The sequence below is a fragment of the Coffea eugenioides genome, chromosome 2 (assembly GCF_003713205.1).
Source record: "Coffea eugenioides isolate CCC68of chromosome 2, Ceug_1.0, whole genome shotgun sequence".
NCBI lineage: Eukaryota > Viridiplantae > Streptophyta > Magnoliopsida > Gentianales > Rubiaceae > Coffea > Coffea eugenioides.
The window spans coordinates 31,059,819-31,080,459 of NC_040036.1; the positions used below are offsets into that span (position 1 = coordinate 31,059,819).

General features: G+C 35.8%; 1 protein-coding gene across 1 annotated transcript; it reads right to left on the bottom strand.

Moving 5' to 3' along the window:
- Nucleotides 1-1,810: 1,810 nt before the first annotated feature.
- Nucleotides 1,811-12,874, bottom strand: LOC113762688 (chaperone protein dnaJ GFA2, mitochondrial). The gene is made up of 18 exons (XM_027306246.1): nt 12,623-12,874; nt 12,433-12,526; nt 12,190-12,267; nt 10,965-11,047; nt 10,766-10,849; nt 10,626-10,664; nt 9,536-9,643; nt 8,601-8,642; nt 8,430-8,517; nt 7,016-7,080; nt 6,835-6,909; nt 6,086-6,158; nt 4,739-4,830; nt 4,575-4,646; nt 3,362-3,418; nt 3,179-3,227; nt 2,502-2,568; nt 1,811-2,240 (listed from the first exon to the last, which is right to left on the bottom strand). Exons 1-18 carry the CDS (start codon nt 12,707-12,709, stop codon nt 2,144-2,146), a joined length of 1,350 nt encoding a protein of 449 aa, XP_027162047.1. The 5' UTR covers nt 12,710-12,874; the 3' UTR covers nt 1,811-2,143.
- Between the last annotated feature and the right edge of the window lie 7,767 nt (nt 12,875-20,641).

The following is a 20,641-nucleotide window of genomic DNA, read 5'->3' on the forward strand; positions in this document are numbered from 1 at the left end:
CAGCTGGTGCATCCAAATGCATATTTTAACAGAAGCCCTTGCTTTGCCATGCGAGATCATCTAAAAAGATCATGATGCTTGTCATCGATCATTCAACCTCACCAAAGCTAATAGTAGCTGAAAGCATTACATCAATGTTGGAACCATTTGAAGGAGTTAAAAGTCACCCAATCTTCATAACGAGATCAGTGTGATGCATGTTTAGCTCAAAGTTTATGAGCCTCTTAGCAATCGAAAGCTTGTGTGCCAGCTCATTTCATCTAGCCACACTAACAGTACTTAGCGTGGTGGAAAATTTGGTTCCGTTGTTCTTTGAGGACCTTTTCTGACTGTATTATATGGAGCAGCAAGAATAGCTAGTAAGGCTGAAAGATGAATCAAACTATTTGATACTCAAATTGAGTTCAATTTGATAAGAGTTCGTTCGAATTTTGTTCATCAATTAGTCAAGTTAAGATTGAACGACGCTTTATGTTTGATAATATTAGAACTTAATAAAAAGCTTGTTCAACCTCAATTCATCAAATAAACAAGTCAAATTTCAACAAAATTTCAAACTTGTTAAAATAATCAAACAAGTTTAAACATTCGGATGTTTGACTTAATTAGATTCGTCTGCACCCCTAATAGGTAGTTACCTAAAGAATCATCGCATGAGTACCTTGAATTAAACACTTCTCAAACAATCAAAATTCTGCTAAATTTTGGTTTTGCATTTTTCTGGGAAAACAAAATGTCAAATCAAGAGATGCACCAAGCTGTCAATTACACAAGAAGACTGACATACATAAATAGTTTATAAATTAGCTAGAAAAATTCTGAAAATTAGAGTAGTTATTTATGCAGTCAAAATTTTTAACTTTCTTAGGTGATTCAGTTTGCAGTAATAGAACACAGAATAGTTGCACAATAACTATTCTTTCCTAGGCTAGACCCAAGCTGAAAATAGTTTTGAATATAAGGGTTAATTCCAATGTCCTCCATCAACTTATCACAGATTGCCTAGTTTCAGTTAAAACAATGCATCCACCCCGAGGGTTTCAATTCTATTAATCAAATATAGGCTTACAACCAATCCTCAAATTTCAAAATAGAAAGAACTGTTTGATTGCCAACGTGCCTAAGATGCCAATAATGGGTTGATCACATACATGTACATTTTCATAGGCGAAAAATCAATAGTTGTCGTCCAAAGGCAAGAAGCACTGGAAACATCACACATTAATCTAGGGTAGTGGAAACATTAACACACTAAGCACACTAAGAAAGAACCACACCTTAAATCTATAATCACACAATAATGAGAGAGAAGAAGTTGCTCAGGGGATTGAAAAAGGCAACGCAGGAAAAGTCAATTGGCGCGCTTCTGGAGTAGTTCAAGGGTTATAAACCTGGTAAAAGCACAAAGTAATTGGTGAAGTTTGTGATTCCAAAGGTCAGCGGGTTAAATGGGATTTTATTGTACAGGTAAGAACAAGTCAGGAATGAGAAAAAAAAAATTTTTTTGGCAGGGTAGCCAAGTCCTTTCAATGAAAACTATCCGACCATTAGATTAGGAAAGCTGAAAAGACCAAAGGCAACCTGTGATTGGACTAAGCTGTAGGGGGCATTTGGGGATTAACCCAGAAAATGAGGGTAGTAGCACATTTCTGCAAACTCAGTACACAGCCACTTGAGCAGAAGACAGCCTTCCTTTAAATCCACACGGACCTAGCAGTCTCCAAAAGAATACAAGTCCTCTAGCAAAAAGAAGGCCCGAGTAGTGATAATCCTACATTGCATTCCAGGGAGAGAGAGAGAGAGAGAGAGAGAGATAAACCCTACTTTATATCATTGGCAGCTGCCATATGCGTGTTTAACCTTTTCTTTTATCTGAAAAAATAATGCCTCTTATATACAAATAGCCAAGAGGCGTAATGCCAGATGACTTCACCTCAAACAAAATGGTGAACCCTGTTCAGTTTAGACCAAGTAAAACAGCACATTTCTTGCCTACCAAGAAACCAAAAAGGAAGAGGGGGCCAATGATGGACTATATTTGCATTAACAACATCCAGCTCTCTAATGGTGTATCAGTGTGCTTAATCCCTCCTCCATCTACGACATATGGGCCGTTAACACAGCAACCCGGCTACAACTTCGCTCAGCCAGAAGCACCTGCTGCAGCACCCTTGTCATATTCGCCTTGTTCTTCTTTGGCAAATTCCTCAATTAGACGACGCTGCCTTTGCGTCAAATTCCTGTTTTGACATGGAAAAAATGGACAGTGTGAAGATATTTCAATATGTGTTCAGAAATATATTGACCATGATATTCCATAATGGACAATGTAGTTCTTGGATATCTTCAGTGCTTGTCAACAATGCAACTGCATTCTTAAGTGAAATATAATCTACTAAATTTATGGCCTACCAGCAAGGGCTGAGGGAAGGGGAGCGAGAGTTGAATGGGGCATGAAAATGTTTTAGGGTTTAAATAAACTTTAAGCGAATTAGACATACGCTGGGATGCTGACGTTGAAGTGCACAAATTGATCTCCAAATGAGAACGAGTTGCTTGTCTTAATCCCTGCATAAGCAAACACTCAAGCACAATCATGACTCCAAAAGGAAAATAACATATTTATACCCAATTCAACTTTGTCTTCTTCTTCTCTTGGGGATTGCATGATATCATGATTCACACTTTCCGACTTGAAGGGTATCTATAGTTCTTCTTAAATGCTTTTCTCAACTTAGAACCCTAAAATTGGGAGTTGAACCACCCGAAATCACATTAATGTTTGTTGGGTTTACTACAAGAAATACTTCGAAAAAATGACACAGTATAAATCCACAATTTCGCAACCAATTCTATCACCAAAATGGATGGCAGTGATTAGATAATACTGGAGAGATATTGTTAAGAATTTGGGCCTTTAATGTATCACAAGTTCAATAGTAAATTGCAGTAAAATTTTTCCGAGGAAAATTCAGCTCTCCTTGCAGCTAGAAGTTTTCAACAGCCCAGTCCAAAGGCTGTACAATATGGTGTGATTTGCAACAGTGCAACTGTTATGTGAAAATGCATGTCAAAGGCAGAAATCGATGGTCATAAATGGAGAAAACTTGAATATCAAGCATCTAATCAGAAGAAGATCACAAACAGAAACAGAAGCATCCTGAACATATCTCTCTACCTTTCCTTTTCAGGACAACCTTTTGGCCGGGTTGGGTACCAGGACGAACCTGAAGATGGAAAGGAAAGCAAAGACAAGTTGGAAAAAAAAGTCTGCTACCCGCAAAAGTGCGAGAAAAAAATAGCAAAGGAGCAAAGAAAAAAGAAGAAAAGGGCCCTCAACAATGAAATGTTTCAAACCTACCTTGAGAACAACATCTCCAGTCAAAGTCGGAACTTGGATTGTCCCTCCCAAGATAGCCTGCAAGAGAATATTCAAATTAATATGTCAAACATGATAAAGAAGGTAATCCAAGTCCTCTGGCATGAAATGAACAAGCCAGTAAAGCTGTTTTCTTTCTTCTTTGCTTTAGGAAAGTTTGAACTAACAACAAACAAGCTATTATGCCGTTAAATGAGCAAGCTACTAAAGCTGGTGCTTTCTTTGATTCTGAAAATCTGAAGTAAACAATAAATATGCAGTTTTGCCTCACAGAAAAGCAAAAGAATCAAAGAAAATGAGCTCATGGTATCAACTTCTATAGATGATAAAGGATTAGAGGTCCTTTATCATTACACAAACAGCAATTAGTTGGCTGCCATAAATAAGAGCACTAGTAGTCACTTGAGAAAATACATATTTAATAGGGAAAGATGCATTCCAAAGTTTTGAAAATAGTAATATGAGTGGTTCAGAAAAAGTCATATGCAACCCTGGGCAAGGTCGATCACGTCTAGAATTGTAAGCAGGATGCAAAAGATGGCAATTGATCTTCAGGAGACACAGTCTTCCACGTGGATTCCTTGAAAGTAGTTAAGTGTACCAAAACATGTGTTAAGGAGTACAAGTTCCAAAAAGACAGCTGAAAGCAATTGCTTCTGAGAAGAAAATAATGCTGTTTATAAGAGCACCAAGTAGGTAAGATTTTCTAAAGTAGAGCTATGCTACCAGCTGGAAGAATTAAACCATTCAACAGGCAGATTGAAATGGTACAAGGATTGGAAATGAACAAAAGTCAGAGAAACCACATAAAGGAGCTCTACAGAGCAGCATGAAGCTGATGTCTTATGTTGCCAAATATGGAAGTGGGAAGAACAGTGGAGTTCATCCAAGAAGTAAGGGCATTTCAGTTTTCCCAATGAGCAGGTCAATAAAGGAAATTGAGTTCATTTGTGATAGGGCTGATGTTATTGAAGCCTGGGAGAGCAATGCCCTTCACTAAGAAAATTCACACTAACTTTTGTAGCTTGGAAACTGGCTATGTATCTGAGATGTAAGAGCCAGCTTGGGCAGACTGTTGGGCTCCAGTGGTAAAGTAAAAAATTTCACATGTAACACATATTACAATGTTGCATTTGTGTCATTTACCCAATAGTATTTGCCCCGTGGCAAAGGAATTGCAAAAGTGACGAAATACCTGAGTGATACTGAGAACAGCATCAACGTGAATATCAGCCCCTTCTCTCCGGAAAACAGGGTCCTCTCTCACCTGGAAAGTACAAACACAAAATCGGGGAGCAACTCAACCTTGAAACAAAACAAAATAAAACTGACCAGGCTAACAGAAGCTATTTGTTAAACCTTGATAGTAACATAAAGATCTCCTGATTGATTGCCTTCTGGATCTGCTCCACCACTTCCATAGACCTTCATAGTTTGGTCATTGTCTACTCCTGTAGCCAAAAGTGAACCAATTGAACCAGAGACCACAGAGATGTTATCAGATAATTTCACAACAAAGTTAAAGAAAACGCTCAACATGGCCACATCAATATCTTCTACTTTAAGAAGCTGCTCCATGCCCACCCACCCAAATATGTGAGTATTTATAGTCCACATCATGTGTGTGCGCGGAGTGGATGTGTTCCACTTTAATCATGAAACCAGAAGCACAATAGTAAACATCAGCATCTTCATAGCAAAATACGTATGCCCAACTGAAATGTCATTAAGCAGCAGCAAACATATCCCAACAAGGGTAATTCAGGCTGCTTTTAAAAGAGGGGAAATTTCTAGGAGAAACTGCATCGCAGGAAACTTTAACTGAGATGAAGGCAAAAGGAATTATGTTTCGCATATATAATTTTGTTTGACAATCAAATGACTTACCCACAAGGAAACGTGTGGGAAGTTAAAGTGAAAAACATGCACACACACACACAACATATGCTCAAAATATGATAAAGTTACATATTCCAATTCCTTCTAGGTTCTGTTACAAAACAGCAATTGGTAACAGAACATCAGGAAATTTTTTCGTATTCTCTTTCATAATACTAGAAGTTGTTCAAATAAGAAACACAGCACTTTCCACTATCACATGTACTCAAGGCAGACCAAGTAATTTGCTTTACTTTTATACTATCTGTGCTTCTTGTTTAGAAAAGTATTCTGTCAATTTTGTACAATCAAAGTGGAGCAGGTAACTTATCTCATCGCATACTGGATATGTAACCATCTATTCCAAAGATAACTCATCCTCGTTAATATGAACTATAGTTCTTTGTTGGCTGCATATTTACCCTCTGATTACAGGGACTTGTGATATGCTGGATATATGACTATCTGTTCAAGACATAACTCATCATTGTTAATATAAACTTAAGTTCTTTCCTGTTCTTTTCATTTTACCCCAATAATGTAAAAGTTACAAGTACATAATATCTACCATTCTGTTGATAACAACATTTCCTCACTTTGTATCAGGATTCAGTTTTCTAGGCAAGTGGATATAAAAACACTAGTCAACCAAACTGAGTAAATAAATAATCAACACCTTCCTGTCACGGTCAACCTTGCACAGTAGTTAATGCTGACTTCCACAAACTTGGTTAAGGCAGTATAAAGTAAGCAATCATCTCAACTCTGGGGGGAGATTTACAATTTATTTTAAGGAAACAAAGCAATGTGATAGATAATTTCAAGTACCTGGCTTGATATCTAGTTTAACAGTTTTTGTTCCTTTCACAACACGTTCCCCCTTGCAAGACTTACAGACATCCTACACCAATCAATAAGAACAGAGGTTCAGAATCTGAAGATAAGAATGGACAGTCCATAGATGATGGAACTTAAAAACACAAAATTGCATAGAAGGTATCACACACTCATGAAACTAAGCCAAGAAACTTCCCAGTTCCACAGTCAGAGAAGTTTTATTCAATTGAATTAGTTAACTCCCACAAGAAATTCAGTATCAATTTTAAATTCCATAATTTATAACATTTCACACGATATGTCAGTAACTGCAGTAAATAGATATCAAAGTAAGCAGCATACACGAAAGAAGATTATCTAATGACATGCATAAAATCCATTCAATTTTCATTCTTAATTATCATTCTTAATTACTAATACCAGACGGAAGGTTAGCATGCCTGGTCAACCACCCAACCAAATAAAAATCAAGTAGTCAAGAGAAAGGAGAACAAAAGCACCAACAACTTTTTAAGACCTTTCCAGCCGCATTATGTACCAGGAGAATTTCCACAGAGTCAGGAAAGAACCAGAAACAAAGATCAACCATCTAACAAGATTGTTCTTTAATTAAGCATCAAATTAATTGCATCAAACTTTGTTATAGATGGATAATCTGCAGCAAGCCAACTACAAGAAGATAAAAATCATTTCCATTAAAAGAAAAGCATCGTTTGACCCAAGTAGTGGAATTGGCATACCGATACAATCTTTCCAGACCCACCACATTTCCGACAATTCATCTGAAAAAATACATTTCCTCCATGAAATTTTGCCTGCGCATGATGAGTAAGATGAGTAAGAGAAACATAGACCAATTACTTTAGGTTAGACTATCAGATTCAATAAGGCGCCAATGAGCAACAAGTCCGAGGAACATACCGTTCCAGAGCCTCTACAAACTGGACAAGTTTCAGGGCGCGTGCCTGGAGGAACACCTGCTCCACCTGACAAAATCAAGAAGCAATTCAATCAGGCCAGAAAAAACCTAATGCAAAATAAGTTAAACCGTTCACATGACTTGAACTACTACCTCATATAGCATAGTCTCCAGAGGTAAATTACTACAAATAAGGAACACAAACTTAAAAAGTTCAATACAACCCCATCTACTAAGAACAATAGCAACGACAGGTGAAGTGCCTTCAGAGAGGTTAAGCAAAAGAGAAGCAAAGTGCAAGTCTAATCCTTTTCATTCTCCAAAACCACACTAAAACTGCAGAAGCACAAAACAAGCCTGTTTTATTGAATTTTTTCTCTCAAATTTCCAATTCCTATTCACCATTGCAAATTTTCTTTGTGGTTAATCTACTTCAACAGTTCATTAACAGGTTGCATGAAGAGCATTTGGGGCTGAGAAACACAGGATAACAGCATTGCCTACATGACAAAGTCCCTTAGCAGGGCTGTGAGCTCATCCATAAAATGGGTGAGGACCTATATTTTTGAAAAACCAATGGCCTAGCACTGGGGACTGCACAATACCCAGATAACTGTTTATATCCAGGGGAAGCAAAGGCCGCATTATCCTTTTGCTGTCAATAATTTCTTTCAGCATTCAATTTCTGTTTAAGATCACCAAGTGTTCGTGTGTATGTGTATAAGAAATCTTCCTCTCCCCCTAACCCAAAAAAAAAATATATCTACTGTATGTCCTTATCCCCTAATTTTCTTCTGCAACCTCCACTTCCTGGTGTATGTTTCAGAGTGCCCTCCTATTTTCTCTCACCAAACCTTCCCCTTCTATTTATCTTTCACCCTTTTCTCCTACACCCACCCCTCTATTTTTTCTCATCCCTTCCTCTTCTACCAACTCCTTCGTCTCCCTCCTCCCAAATGTCTTCCACTTACAAACTACGCTGACGTATATTTGGATGACACAAAAAGGGTAACATGCTTGCATATACAGATAACAAATACAGAGATGAAAAGATTCAGTCGCTGATGATGATGATTTCACGCTTAACGTGACTTTCAAATGCCTTGAAAGCTTGAAGCTTAAAATTGACCCCATGTTTGCTACACTTGTTTTACTTTTATATTAACTATGCTTATTTAATTTGTCGTGGCATACTAATCTTTCGTGCATTTATTTGCAACATCTTATGCTAGAATTCTAAAATCACTATGCATTCAGTGATGTTTTAGATTTTTGGTCATGTTATTGTTAGCCATCAAATATATACAAAAAGTGCATGAAAGCATACTTAAGATTCTGCAGTTCGTGCTAATGCCCTAGCAACCTAATGTGGTTTGCCCTTTAACTACTGTGTTACAGAAAGAAAATTGTTTTTACCACAAGTATTGCAAGGTATTTCAGTCTGGAAACTTATAGTTTTGGAGCATCCTTGAACTGCTTCCATGAAGGACAGTTCAATAGAGACCTACAATAGTCAACAAAGCAGTGAGACATAATAAATTAACTATTATCCCTGAAAAATTACTATTACAGATTTACATATCAAACCTTGACATCTTCGCCGCCCATATTTTTCACATTTCTCATAAACTGGTCTCCAATTTCAGTGCAGCCACACCAGCAGACCATGCAAAAAAGGAATAAAATTTAGATCTCAGACATTGCCTTGGAGTTGTAAAGAAAAATGAGAGATTGGTTAAACATGACTAAAAAAATTACAAGAAAAATGATAAATTAGTTAAACATGCCCATCACAAATTAGGTTCTAGAGCATTTCCCTCTCTTCCTACTTTCTGTAGTTCATCTATTTATTTGATTAGAGGTGCGGACAGCAACACCTACACTTGCTACATATAGATGAGGACAGCAGGATGTGGTACTTTTCATCAAAACATTGCCCTTTCCATTTATATTTATCTCTGTTATAAGAAAAGAAATTAAAAAGCGAACTCCCAGAAAAACCAAACATAACAAAGAATATAATGCGAGAAAAAGTTCAATAACTGAAACTACTCCATACAATTCAAAAAGCAACTCCTGCCACTATATCTCTTTACTCCCAGATTCATGATGAGTTTACTGCTTTCAAATAACTCAACAGGTTTTTCCTCACTTCAGAATTCATATAGCAAAAAATTAAGCATTCGAAATCAGTGATCTGGAAACCTATTTACTCAAAGTGGGTTCTTTACCATGGATTTGCTCAGACAGACTGGCTGTAATATGTCCTAGTAGTCTATGATTCTATGGGGCATGAGGTAGGATACATCCGACAGGACATTAATCTCATCAATTACCTAACATATATCCAATATAAGTATTCTATCTGACAGGACATTAATCTCATCAATTCCCTAAAATGTATCCAATATAAGTATTCTATCTTGCTAGCAGAGAAGGAAAGGCCAAAAAGTGATAAGTCATACCAAAGCAAATTAAATGGAAAAAAATTGAACTAAGTAAACTTATTATGAAATACATACATCAAAACCATGAAAGAATTCCTGAAAAGGGTTAAAGCCGCCTTCTTGAAATGGGTCGTACCCAGCACCACCATTCTGTCTATTAATTTTAAAAGCATCATGGCCAACCTAGAACAATTGTCACGACACAAATAAGCATTATTATCCAGGTGGAGACAAAGAGATGAGCAAACAATCATAAACAAATACGAACCAGCAAAAATGAAAAACATGCCAACTGTGTACCTAAAACACTAAATCTTTGCATAAGTATTGAACAAAATGGAACGAGGTGCAAGACCCAGGATCAAGTAATTATTAGGCGATACAATCATTAATAGAAATACTTCTTATTCCCACAAAAATATGTGGAAAGACTCAAAAATTAATTAGTACCCAAAAAGCTAAAAATCAAGATAAATAGCCCATCAAGTAAGAAGCAAGCAGAGAAACAATATACTGCTCTTAAAAATACTTTAAATTTACTAAGTAAAATATAAAAAATAAGCTGATCAAGATAAAAAGAAATGCAGTAACCTTTTTTTTTTTGCATGGGAATGGTGTAGCGTGCCCCTTCTTAAGCCAGTACACATATATACACAGATAAATAGATCTACACTAGTACAGACAACTTATAGATAAGTAGGTCTACACATATACAGGCAATTTATAGATAAATAGGTCAATACTTATACAGAAAACTCATCCATTTTGGTTTCAGGAACAGTTCAAGTAGCTCTTTCAATGAAAAAACAAAGGAGTAAAAACAACCACATCATTGTACTTTTAAGTCTAAAATTCTGAATTCAACGATTCAAAATAATGCATGTAACAACTTCAACGTAAATACCGAAATTATTTTGTTTTTACTTCCCATTTTAACCCTTGCATTTGAAGTGGAAGGGATGCACTATCTGTAATTGCATTCCTGTAGTAAAGAGGTAAGGCATAGATATCCTCCTCTCTATTTCTTTTTTTATTTGCTTTCCCCTAACCCTCCTATCTTCTCCTTTCCCTTCTTCAATTAATTAACATATAGGGGTCGATGCCAAACCCCGCCATCTCAAGGTGGCAATTCCCATAAAAAGAAAACAAAATTTAAACTAGAAACCTCATCATACTCCGCGCGTTTCTTCTCATCTTTCAGAACCTACAGAAAAATATCAGAAAGTTAATCAATTAGAAAGTATAGGAAAGCAACAAGAAGTTTCAACTCAGGGTGCAGAAATCTAGTTCCTAACTGCCAAATACCTCATATGCCTCCTGAACTTCTTGGAATTTTGCCGCGGCTCCAGGATCATTTTTATTGGTATCAGGGTGCAAGTTTTTTGCAAGCTGCAGATAGTCAAAATGACTACATATCATGAAACAGGGGACCGTGTCGGAAGAAAGGAAACTTAACACAGGGAAAAATACAAGTCTTCACGATGTACATAAGAAAGGGACCTACCCCATAATAAGCTTTCTTGATCTCTGATGGGGTGGCATTCCTACTTACTCCAAGGACATCATAGTAATCCCCTGATGTAGTAGCTAATCAAGGAAAAGGCAAGTCAGTGGACCTATCCAAGAAAACAGACCCCAGTATAGTCTTCTATAAGGCGCAAACGATAAATTCTAAGAGACCGGAAATCAAAGACAGGAAAAGAAGTCATAACACTTTCAATTCCTCACATTTCCTCTTTCACTCAATGAGCTTCTTCAAGACTTAATCGCATCCAACAAGTGTAGAATTTCCCACTTACCCCTTCTTGCTCTATGCCAACAGATAAATTTTAACCAAGAAAATAATATAAGGCTGAAGTAACCTAGTCATCTAGACTTAATACTATTTCTCAATATTAATCATGAACTCAATGTTTTGAAATTGGTAGATGAAAGCAGCATCCAGTTATGTTTATATGTGACAGAATTAGTTGAAGGATTTTCATAAAGTAAATAACTTATCAAACTGAATGATTACCATACTCTTTACATTTTATTCTAATTATGCAATTCAACAAGGAGCATCACTATTAGTTAGGTATATTTATCCCAAATTACTGCAATTTCTGTACAAAATTTAATTCTGTGAGCATTATTTAGTCCTGCAAGTAATCTGCTATCAGTTATAAGTCAAAAGTTTTAGGCAATTTGTCAGTTTTGAGACCAAAATAGTATATTGAATCCAAATATCATGCTTCAAATGTCAATCTATTTAAAAAAGAAGAAGAAGAAGAATTAGGATAGAAAAATGATGATCGTATATCCAACTCAACGCCACAATGTCAGATAAACTTTTCCTTTTCTGATTTTGAAAAAGCAAAACAGTAAACCTCTCAGTCAAATACCCAAGGACACAAAACTTCTGTAGTCCTACATAACTAAGTCCCTGCTACAGGCACAATCTAAATTTGTGCATTACACGAAAGATAATCCATTTTATGCTGAATATACTTTAGCACGCAATACTCACAACTAGTGAAGTCCCAAGAATCAACAAGAAATTAAAGAAAAACAGCAGGCATCAACCTGGTAACCAACTAATTATTCAACTGAAAACACATTAAACATATTGCATTACTACAAGCATATTCTGCAGCACAATAATAATACATACTCCCCATAAAAAACACAGAGTAAAACACTTGTACAATTTTTATATATAAAAGAACACAGACAGAAAGAGAAGTAACCTGTGGCATGAATTGATCGCGCCGCACCCAAATTAGCTACTAATGATCCTAGTCTCAGCCGTTCTCTTCCATCATTTACTGCAATTTTTAACAAAATAATAAGAAGAAGATTTAAAACAAAAAAGGTTAATTCAATCCGATCTCCCAAATTGCAGGAAGCATTTTTGCCTTTCTCCAAATTAAAAAAAACCTCTAAAAATTCAAATTTTAGCAAAATAGACATATCTCTAATTTAAAACATACCATTTCTCGAGTTGGAAAATCTAAAGACCCTATTTTGATTGCAAAATGCAGTGCTGAAACTCCTATACCCGCCTCTCAGCAACGCTTCATTTAGCTGTCATAAATTCCACGAAATAAAAAAAATACATTGATAAATATGTAACTACTCATCAAATGAGCAAGAGAGGGGGGAATGGGTGGTGGGGCATACCGAAGAAGAAGAACCGTGGAGGAGATGAGAAGCGAGAGAGCGGAGAGCGAGGCGGTGGACGAGTCTGAGGCCGTTTGAGCGGACCATTTGTGGGGGCCGGTTGGAGAATTGGGGAAGGAGAGAAAAACCCTAGCTGAGAGGGCAGCCCCGCCAGCCAGCCAGTCGCTTAAACCCTAGAAGAGAGAGAAAGTGGGCAACCCAATAAAACTGGAAGAAGAAGAAATGCAAATCCACTGAAAAAAAAAGAGTTGCTTGCGTCGTAATTAATCGAAGCTTCTAGCCGAGTCTTAAAAAAAAGTAATGAAGCAGAGGTGGTACTTCTCCGACTTGTTCACTAGGGTTTTTTTTTTTATAAAATTTTTTTGTGTCTTAAAAATTAGGGTAAAATACAAGGAACCCCCTTATGGTTTCGCGAAAAGACACCTTACCCCCTTATTGTTTAAAAACCTCCACATAAACACTCTAAATTTCATAACTAAAGTGGAAATTACCTTCTGAACCGGCTGAGTTACCGGCTGACTTTGTCAAAATCCTATCTCTTTTATCTGTGAACTCCTTTGGCATCGATGCAATGTTCAACTCTCTCAGCGTTTTAACGAATCTCAATCCATTCGGAACCATCTCCAGCTTTGGGCAATATACAATTGTCAATACCGAAAGGTTGGGCATGGCTCCTTCATCAATATTCCACTTCTCTAAGTTGTGTAGACATTCAAAACGAAGAAATCTAAGTTGGCCAAAACTTGTTGCCTTGTACCTCATCTCTTTTCCGAGAATATTTAGATTTCGCAAGTGAAGTGACCGGAGATTAGGAAGCCTTTCCGGAGTTTCCATGGAATATTCCTCTATCCCCATTGTGGTTAGTTTCAATTTAAGAAGGCTTGCATACATGTATTGGGCTTCGTACTTGGGGAAATTGGCCTGTGGACCGTGTACCTCCAAGACTTGAAGATTGCGACTAGAGAAACATTGATCAATAGCATCTGACAATTTTTTCTTGGTTAAGGTGGCTTCAGGTTGTTTCGGGCCTTAGTTCAGAACTCGTAAATGTCAAGAAAGCTGCTGCTATGGATTATGAAGTGCTTAATAGTGATGTCTTGAAGCTGTCGAAAGGAATTGGAAATATTGCTGAGGTTGTACGATCAATTGAAGCAGCAGGGTCAGCGGGGGGCAGCAGCCAGAAATTTTCTGAATCAATGAGTGGTTTCATGAAGATGGTTGAGGAGGAGCTTATAAGAATTCAAGCTCAAGAAAGTGTTGCACTGATGCTGGTGAAGGATATCACAGAATACTTTCACGGAAACTCAGCGAAGGAAGAGGCTTATCCTTTCAGAATATTCATGGTTGTGAGAGACTTTCTATCAATTCTTGATCGGGTATGCAAGGAAGTCGGAATGATAAATGAGCGAACAATAGTTAGTTCCACTCACAAATTTCCAATTCCAGTGAATGTGAATCCTAATATGCAGCCAATTTCTAGTGCTTTTCCCGGAAGGCAGCGGTATAGTTCTTCAGATGATGAGTGCTCTTCACCTTAGTTCTTCGAGGAAGATGACGGCTTCTACTTGCTATCAGCGTCAAAATGCTAAGGTTTCTGGTCGATGAAATTCTTGTTGCTGCCTTATCAGAGGCATTGTTGGCTACTATGCTAATTAACAAGAACCATAAGACAACAGCAAACAAAATAGCTCCAGCTGTAGCCCGCAAAGCCTTCGTGAAGGGTAGCTTGGGAATGAAATATAGCAATTGAAGGGTAGCTTGGGAATAAAACTCAATGTCTTTTCAAAGAAATCTCGCATATCCATCGTCACTAGGTCGCACACCCGGTTACAGGTTAATTTCCACTTTAGTTATGAAGTTTAGGGTGTTTATGTGGAGGTTTCTAAATGATAGGGGATAAGGTGTCTTTTCGCGAAACCACAAGGGGGTTCCTTGTATTTTACCCTAAAAATTAATGGTCTTGAAGTAAAGTTAGTGCCCCTTTTTCTTTTATTGAAGTTTTTTTTTTTTAAAAAAAAAGGGAGTCATGGCTTGGTTTGCTTTAGGCCTCTAAGCCATTTGTGATCGTCATGTTCTGGACCTTCTGGTAGTTTCTGCTGAAACTTTTTTTTTTTGCCCTTTTAAGGGCAATGCAATGGGTAGCTCAAGGCATACAAATATTTTAACTTTTTTCTTTTGGATTAATATTAAATGCAGTTTTCTTTTTTGAGTACAGTGGAGTAGAGGTGCAACAAGCTTAATTGAGTAACTCGCAGGTTTACTCAGTCAAATTCGGCTTTGAATTCATATTGACTGAGTTCAAGTAGATCGAACTATTTGACGAGTCAAACTTGAGTTTAATATGTGAAAGTCTAAAGTTCGTCGAGCTCAATCGACCTTCACAAATACGCGCGCGCGCACACACACATATATACATATATATTTTAAAATTTTTATTTATTAGTATGAAATGTCTATTTTATCCCTTGTTTAAAATTATATAAAATATAAACTTATATTTCTAAAGTTCAATTAGGCTCGATTAAGATCGATTGAATTCGAAATAAGCTCAATTTGGGCTTGATAAGCACGAGTTCGAGTTCGAACTCGAGTAATGCAAAATAAAATCGAGCTCAAGTTCGAACTTGACTTTCAAGAGCTCGACGAGTTCGATATCGAGTCCAAGTTTGTTTAACTCAAGTCGAGCTTGAGTAGTGCATTATTTCATAGAAACATTATTGATAGCACATATTCTAGCATTTTTGGATATATGTCATATGTAAAAAAAATTAAATTTAAATTTAAATTGAAATTAGGTGACATGCATCTAGGGATGTTAATACATATACTATCAATATATATATACAAGATTGACTCTTTGTTTTTTCCCAAAACCTAATAGGGTAACTCAAGTGTGGACGATAATAGGATTGAGGATGGTAAGGTAATAAAATCTAAACGTACGACCTTGAGGAGGGTTGGTCATAATCATCGGATATTATGGATATTGTTGAGGATCAAATTTTGTCTACCGTTGGACAATGAGTGAAATTAGGGCATGTGCACAATGATTAGGAGTGTAAATTTTTGTAAGCTTTAAAGTGTATGCTTTACTAGATTTTAAAAAAATCAAATAAAATGTTTAAGGTTATTTTTTTTATTGTAACTAACATGATTAATGATCTTTTAGCTAGGAGGGAGTGATGAGTTGGGTGGTATGGGGGGGGAGAGAATGTAAATGACAGGTCCTGGGTAAGGCTGCAAATGAGCTGAATCAAGTTTAATGTAAAACTCAAGTTGGAACTCGACTTCAAATTCGAATAGAGTCGAATTCGAGCTCGAACTTAAAAAAAATAATTATTATTTTATTTTTTAAAAAATGAATAAAATAGTACTTTTTCTTAATAAATAATAAAACATTAAGAACATATATATAGAATTTCATTATTAATATATATATATATATATACAATCAAGTCGGATCGGGAGCTAACAAGTTAAGTATTTTTGAGTTCCAATTCGAGCTTGGTCAACTTTGACTTGAACTACTCACAATCGGCTCATAAGCAACTCGACTCGTATGCAGTCCTAGTCCTGCGTTCGAAACCTTCCACTTATACTAAAGAAAAAAAAAATCCTTTAATAGCATAATATTGCCAAGGAAAATCCAATTCATACAAAAACAAGTTGACATCTAATATTTTGCTAGTAGTTTTTGCTGCACTTATAGTCGGTGGATCTTTTCTTGCATCTATTGTAATCTGAGTTACGAATTATGAATTTTGAGGGGTTTTTTTGGCTATTTTTTTGTGGGGGGAATTGGGCGAATAGAATGAAAAATATACACTACTGTTATATCACAACCCAAAACCTCTACATTCATAATTGTGGCATTATATGTGAATTAGGCTTCTTGATCATCTATATACATATCTTGTTTAATTCATCTGGGTGCATTCATCCAAATTAAAATGTCTAACAAAACAAGACTTTGTTTGATACGACAGAATACAGGATTGTTTTGGTAGGATAATTCATTTGGGGCAATTTGTCCTTTGAACATTTGGGACATGAAATGAGAAATTGCAAATTATATATATATATATATATATATATATATATAAATTTATGGGTTAATTTCAGAAACCTCCCCTGAGGTTTCCCCTAATCACACCTAGCACCCCCCAACTTTCAGAAATCACACTTACCACCCTTGGCAGAATGAAGTGACATGCTGTACCAATCAGTAGAGGAGAAATTACGATGCTACCCCTTATTATTAAGTAATTCTTGTGCAGGAAAATGCTGCAAAAATTTAAAAAATTGAGGCTATATTAATTGAAAATTGAAAGAACAACATTGCTCTCATTTTTTGCGCAAAATTTGAGCGCCATTTTTGTTATCTTGTAAAGTCAATATAATGGAGTAATAGGTGTACAGTAACTACTTCGCACTATCATTAATTCCAGGATACTTCCCTGACTTGAAACAACCACTAGCACATTTCCTTCTACATGATCCTAGATCACAGAAGACATGATAAACAAGTTAATAATGCGTGCAACATATATACTTTGGTACATGATCAGATGATGAGATTTAACTTAGTTGCCCAAAGCACAGCTCCTGCCAATCCCGTGTTAGCTATGCCTCTACCAGGCTTTCCTCTCCTTAGAGCACCCTGCAATGTAACAACTTCAAAATTGAGCATGTAATTATCTAGCTCCCACAAGTTAGCTAATATTTCGTGATTATCAGGACAAATTTGGTCCATTTTATATGCATACATAGTCAAGTAACTAACACCTAACATGATGTACATTTTTATAAACTGATTGTACCTCATAGATCACCCTGTGTAAAGTACTCATAGATCACCCTGTGTAAAGTACTCACAGACAAGCAAGGACTACTCATACAAGTAAAATTACACATCTACTATAGGGAGATGCACAAATTGATCAAAGGGCTAAATAACCATTTCAAATTTATGCGTACCATTATACTACCTTTAATAGATATACACAATCAAGCAACGAACATCTAACATAATGTACATTTTTGTAAACTGATTGTACCTCATATATCACCCCGTGTAAACTAATTGTTTCAAGCCAGTGGCTGTTTCACACTGTATCAGGGCATTTCCAAGTAGTTTTAACGATGCTAAAGGCTCCCTGCAATCCTTACTCTTGGTTTTTGAAGTGGTACAAGTACTCTTTATTATCAAAATGTATGATAGAAGACTTATGTACTTTTGTTGTATTTCATCTGGTGGAATATGCATTGCCATATACTAATCTTATAATATATAGCAACGCATTGATGCACTAGTTGCTTGGAAAGACACGTTGATGCATTAGTTGTACGAACAGATATGAATAGTAGCACATTTTTTGGAATCTTAGTTTGGCTTAGACTTAGCTAAACATGTGACCGTGGGAAGTACACATCTAATTGGATTGTCACAAGTACCATACAAAACAGGCTCAACCTGCTCAGCTTTCTACTTTGAATTGCCTGTGACTATGAAGGCTAAAACAGTTGGTAATCAATTACAGCATTGCATGTTGTACTTGGACTTCATCAAATTGATTTTCTAATCTGAATAAAAATGTAGATAGCAATCAGTGTTAGATTGATGCACCAGTTGCTGCAGTTTGCCCAAAGAAAATCAATGATGAATGATATTGTTATCTTGTTTCCAATCTGCTTAATTCAGCTTAAGCACCAGGTTGGAATGGTTTTGCCCAACGGTCCTCTATAGTATCAATGTTAAGAAGCTTCTTGTGCTTATTACACTTACACCCCTTTAGCTTCTAAAATAATATCACAACATAGTTTTGTTTTTATTTTCATCTTGTAATTTCAAAACTCATCATCCAATAGGGCAAAAGTGGAATAGAAAATAGTCTCTCTCCTATAAACAATTTTTAAATACAATTCTTACACAAAAGGGCTGACAATGTGATGAAAGTTGTCATTCTAAGGGTGGTAAGGGTGATTTCTGAAAATTGGGGGGGGGGTGCTAGGTGTGATTAGGGGAAACCACAGGGGAGGTTTCTGAAATTAACCCTAAATTTATTCATCTGTACAGTTACTTTTTTTTATTATCTCATATACATTAAATAATAAAAAATGTCAATACAATTCATCTAAAGAATTTTCCCAATCAATCTTCTATCAGCGGTACTCACATGTTGACATCTCAACTTTTAGAAGAATTTAGAACCCTCCAAACCATCTCCTCCAACAGACACACCTCCACCAATTTTCGAAACCTCAGTGCCAGTTTCGATTGTTATTTTTTGGGAAAATGATCGATTTCATCCTTCACATTTCACAAAAATATTCTTTTCGTCCCTCACTTTTAAAATGAAGCAATTTCGTCCTTGACATTTAAAAACTGAAATCATTACATCCCTGAATCCAAATTTCAATCTGAATCAAACCACCAATCAACCTAATTACAAATTTTGGGTGTGTAATTGGTAGATCACTTGGTTAACTCAACTTGATATTCATGTGAAATTTAATGAACCTTAAAAGAAAAAAATAAAAAATTATAACATAAAAAAGAAAGATTAATCTCTTCTACATTATCATTGTATACACTGACGGTTTTATGTACCGTCATATAATTTTAATTTAAATTTAAACACCAAATTTTATATTTATGATACACATCTAGATTCGCAAGCCGATATACTAACGGTGCATGAAAAAATTTACCAAAAAAAAAACTCTACTATTCCGAAACAAAGAATGGCCTTTTTATGTTATAATTTTTATTTTTTTGGTTTAATAAATGTCATGTGAATATGATGAAATTGACTTAATGATCTATCAATTCTATTTTCGAAATTTATTACTGGGTTATTGGATGGTTTGATTCAGATTGAAAATTAGGTTTAGGGATGTAATAGTTTTAATTTTTAAATGTCAGGGACGAATTTGCTTCATTTTAAAAGTGAGGGACGAAAAGAATATTTTTGTGAAATGTGAGGAATGAAACAGGTCATTTTCCCTTATTTTTTGAAGTTTTTGTAAAACAATATATTATAATAATTTGATGTATTTGAGGTAAAAAGGTGATTGAAAAACATATATCCTCAACATCATAAGTGGAAATGGAGGACGACCACAAACCTCTCTACATTAGTTATTTCCTAGATTGTTACTCGTGTCCTTGCTCAATCCTTACAAATCATAATTAAGTTAGATCCTGTTTGATAATCCAATTCATCACTTAAACTTAATAGATTTAGATCTTAATATGTTCAGAAACGTTTGATAATAAAAGATTGAACATCTGAATTAATTAAGTGGCACTGCAAAACTTGCTTCCGAAATTAAACGATAAGTTATTCACTTATTACTAAACGTGATATACGCTCAAATATATTTGATTTAATATTTAACAATTTAATAACTTAATAGATTCAAACTTCAGATTTCTCGTCCATTTTTCAAACAAACAATAGAAAATGATTTCTCTTACGTGAGCATTCAGGTGGGAAGTGATGCACCGGTGATGAAAAAACCGGTAATATATAGCATTACTTCTTTAATTATACCAATTCAATACTTGTCCTCCATAGATGAACCTCTCAATTCGTAGATTTAGGCTAAACAGGGGGAAAAATACATAACATAGAAAAGGAGAATCAGACTATTATTGAAAAGGTGCAGTTCTAAAGCGGATTCAAATATAATTCTGACAACATAGAAAAGGTGCAGTTAGTAATGTAATAGTGTATAGAATACCATTCTGACAACTAAACGAGTTTTGCTCATATATACTAGTCCCACAGCTTCCTTCTTTCTTTTCTTTTTTTTTTTGCTTTTTTAAGCCAACCAAGATCACTTTCATACCAAAAAAACAAAGAAAAAGAAAAAGGGTATTTGAGGCGTCCCACTTATACTTTTGGAAAAAAAAAAACTATTTGGTTGCTATCTACTTTCTTTAACCATAGAAGCTTTTTGACAAAAAAGCAGAGAGCATTGAGAATTTGGAGGAATTCGATAGTTCCCAGACCT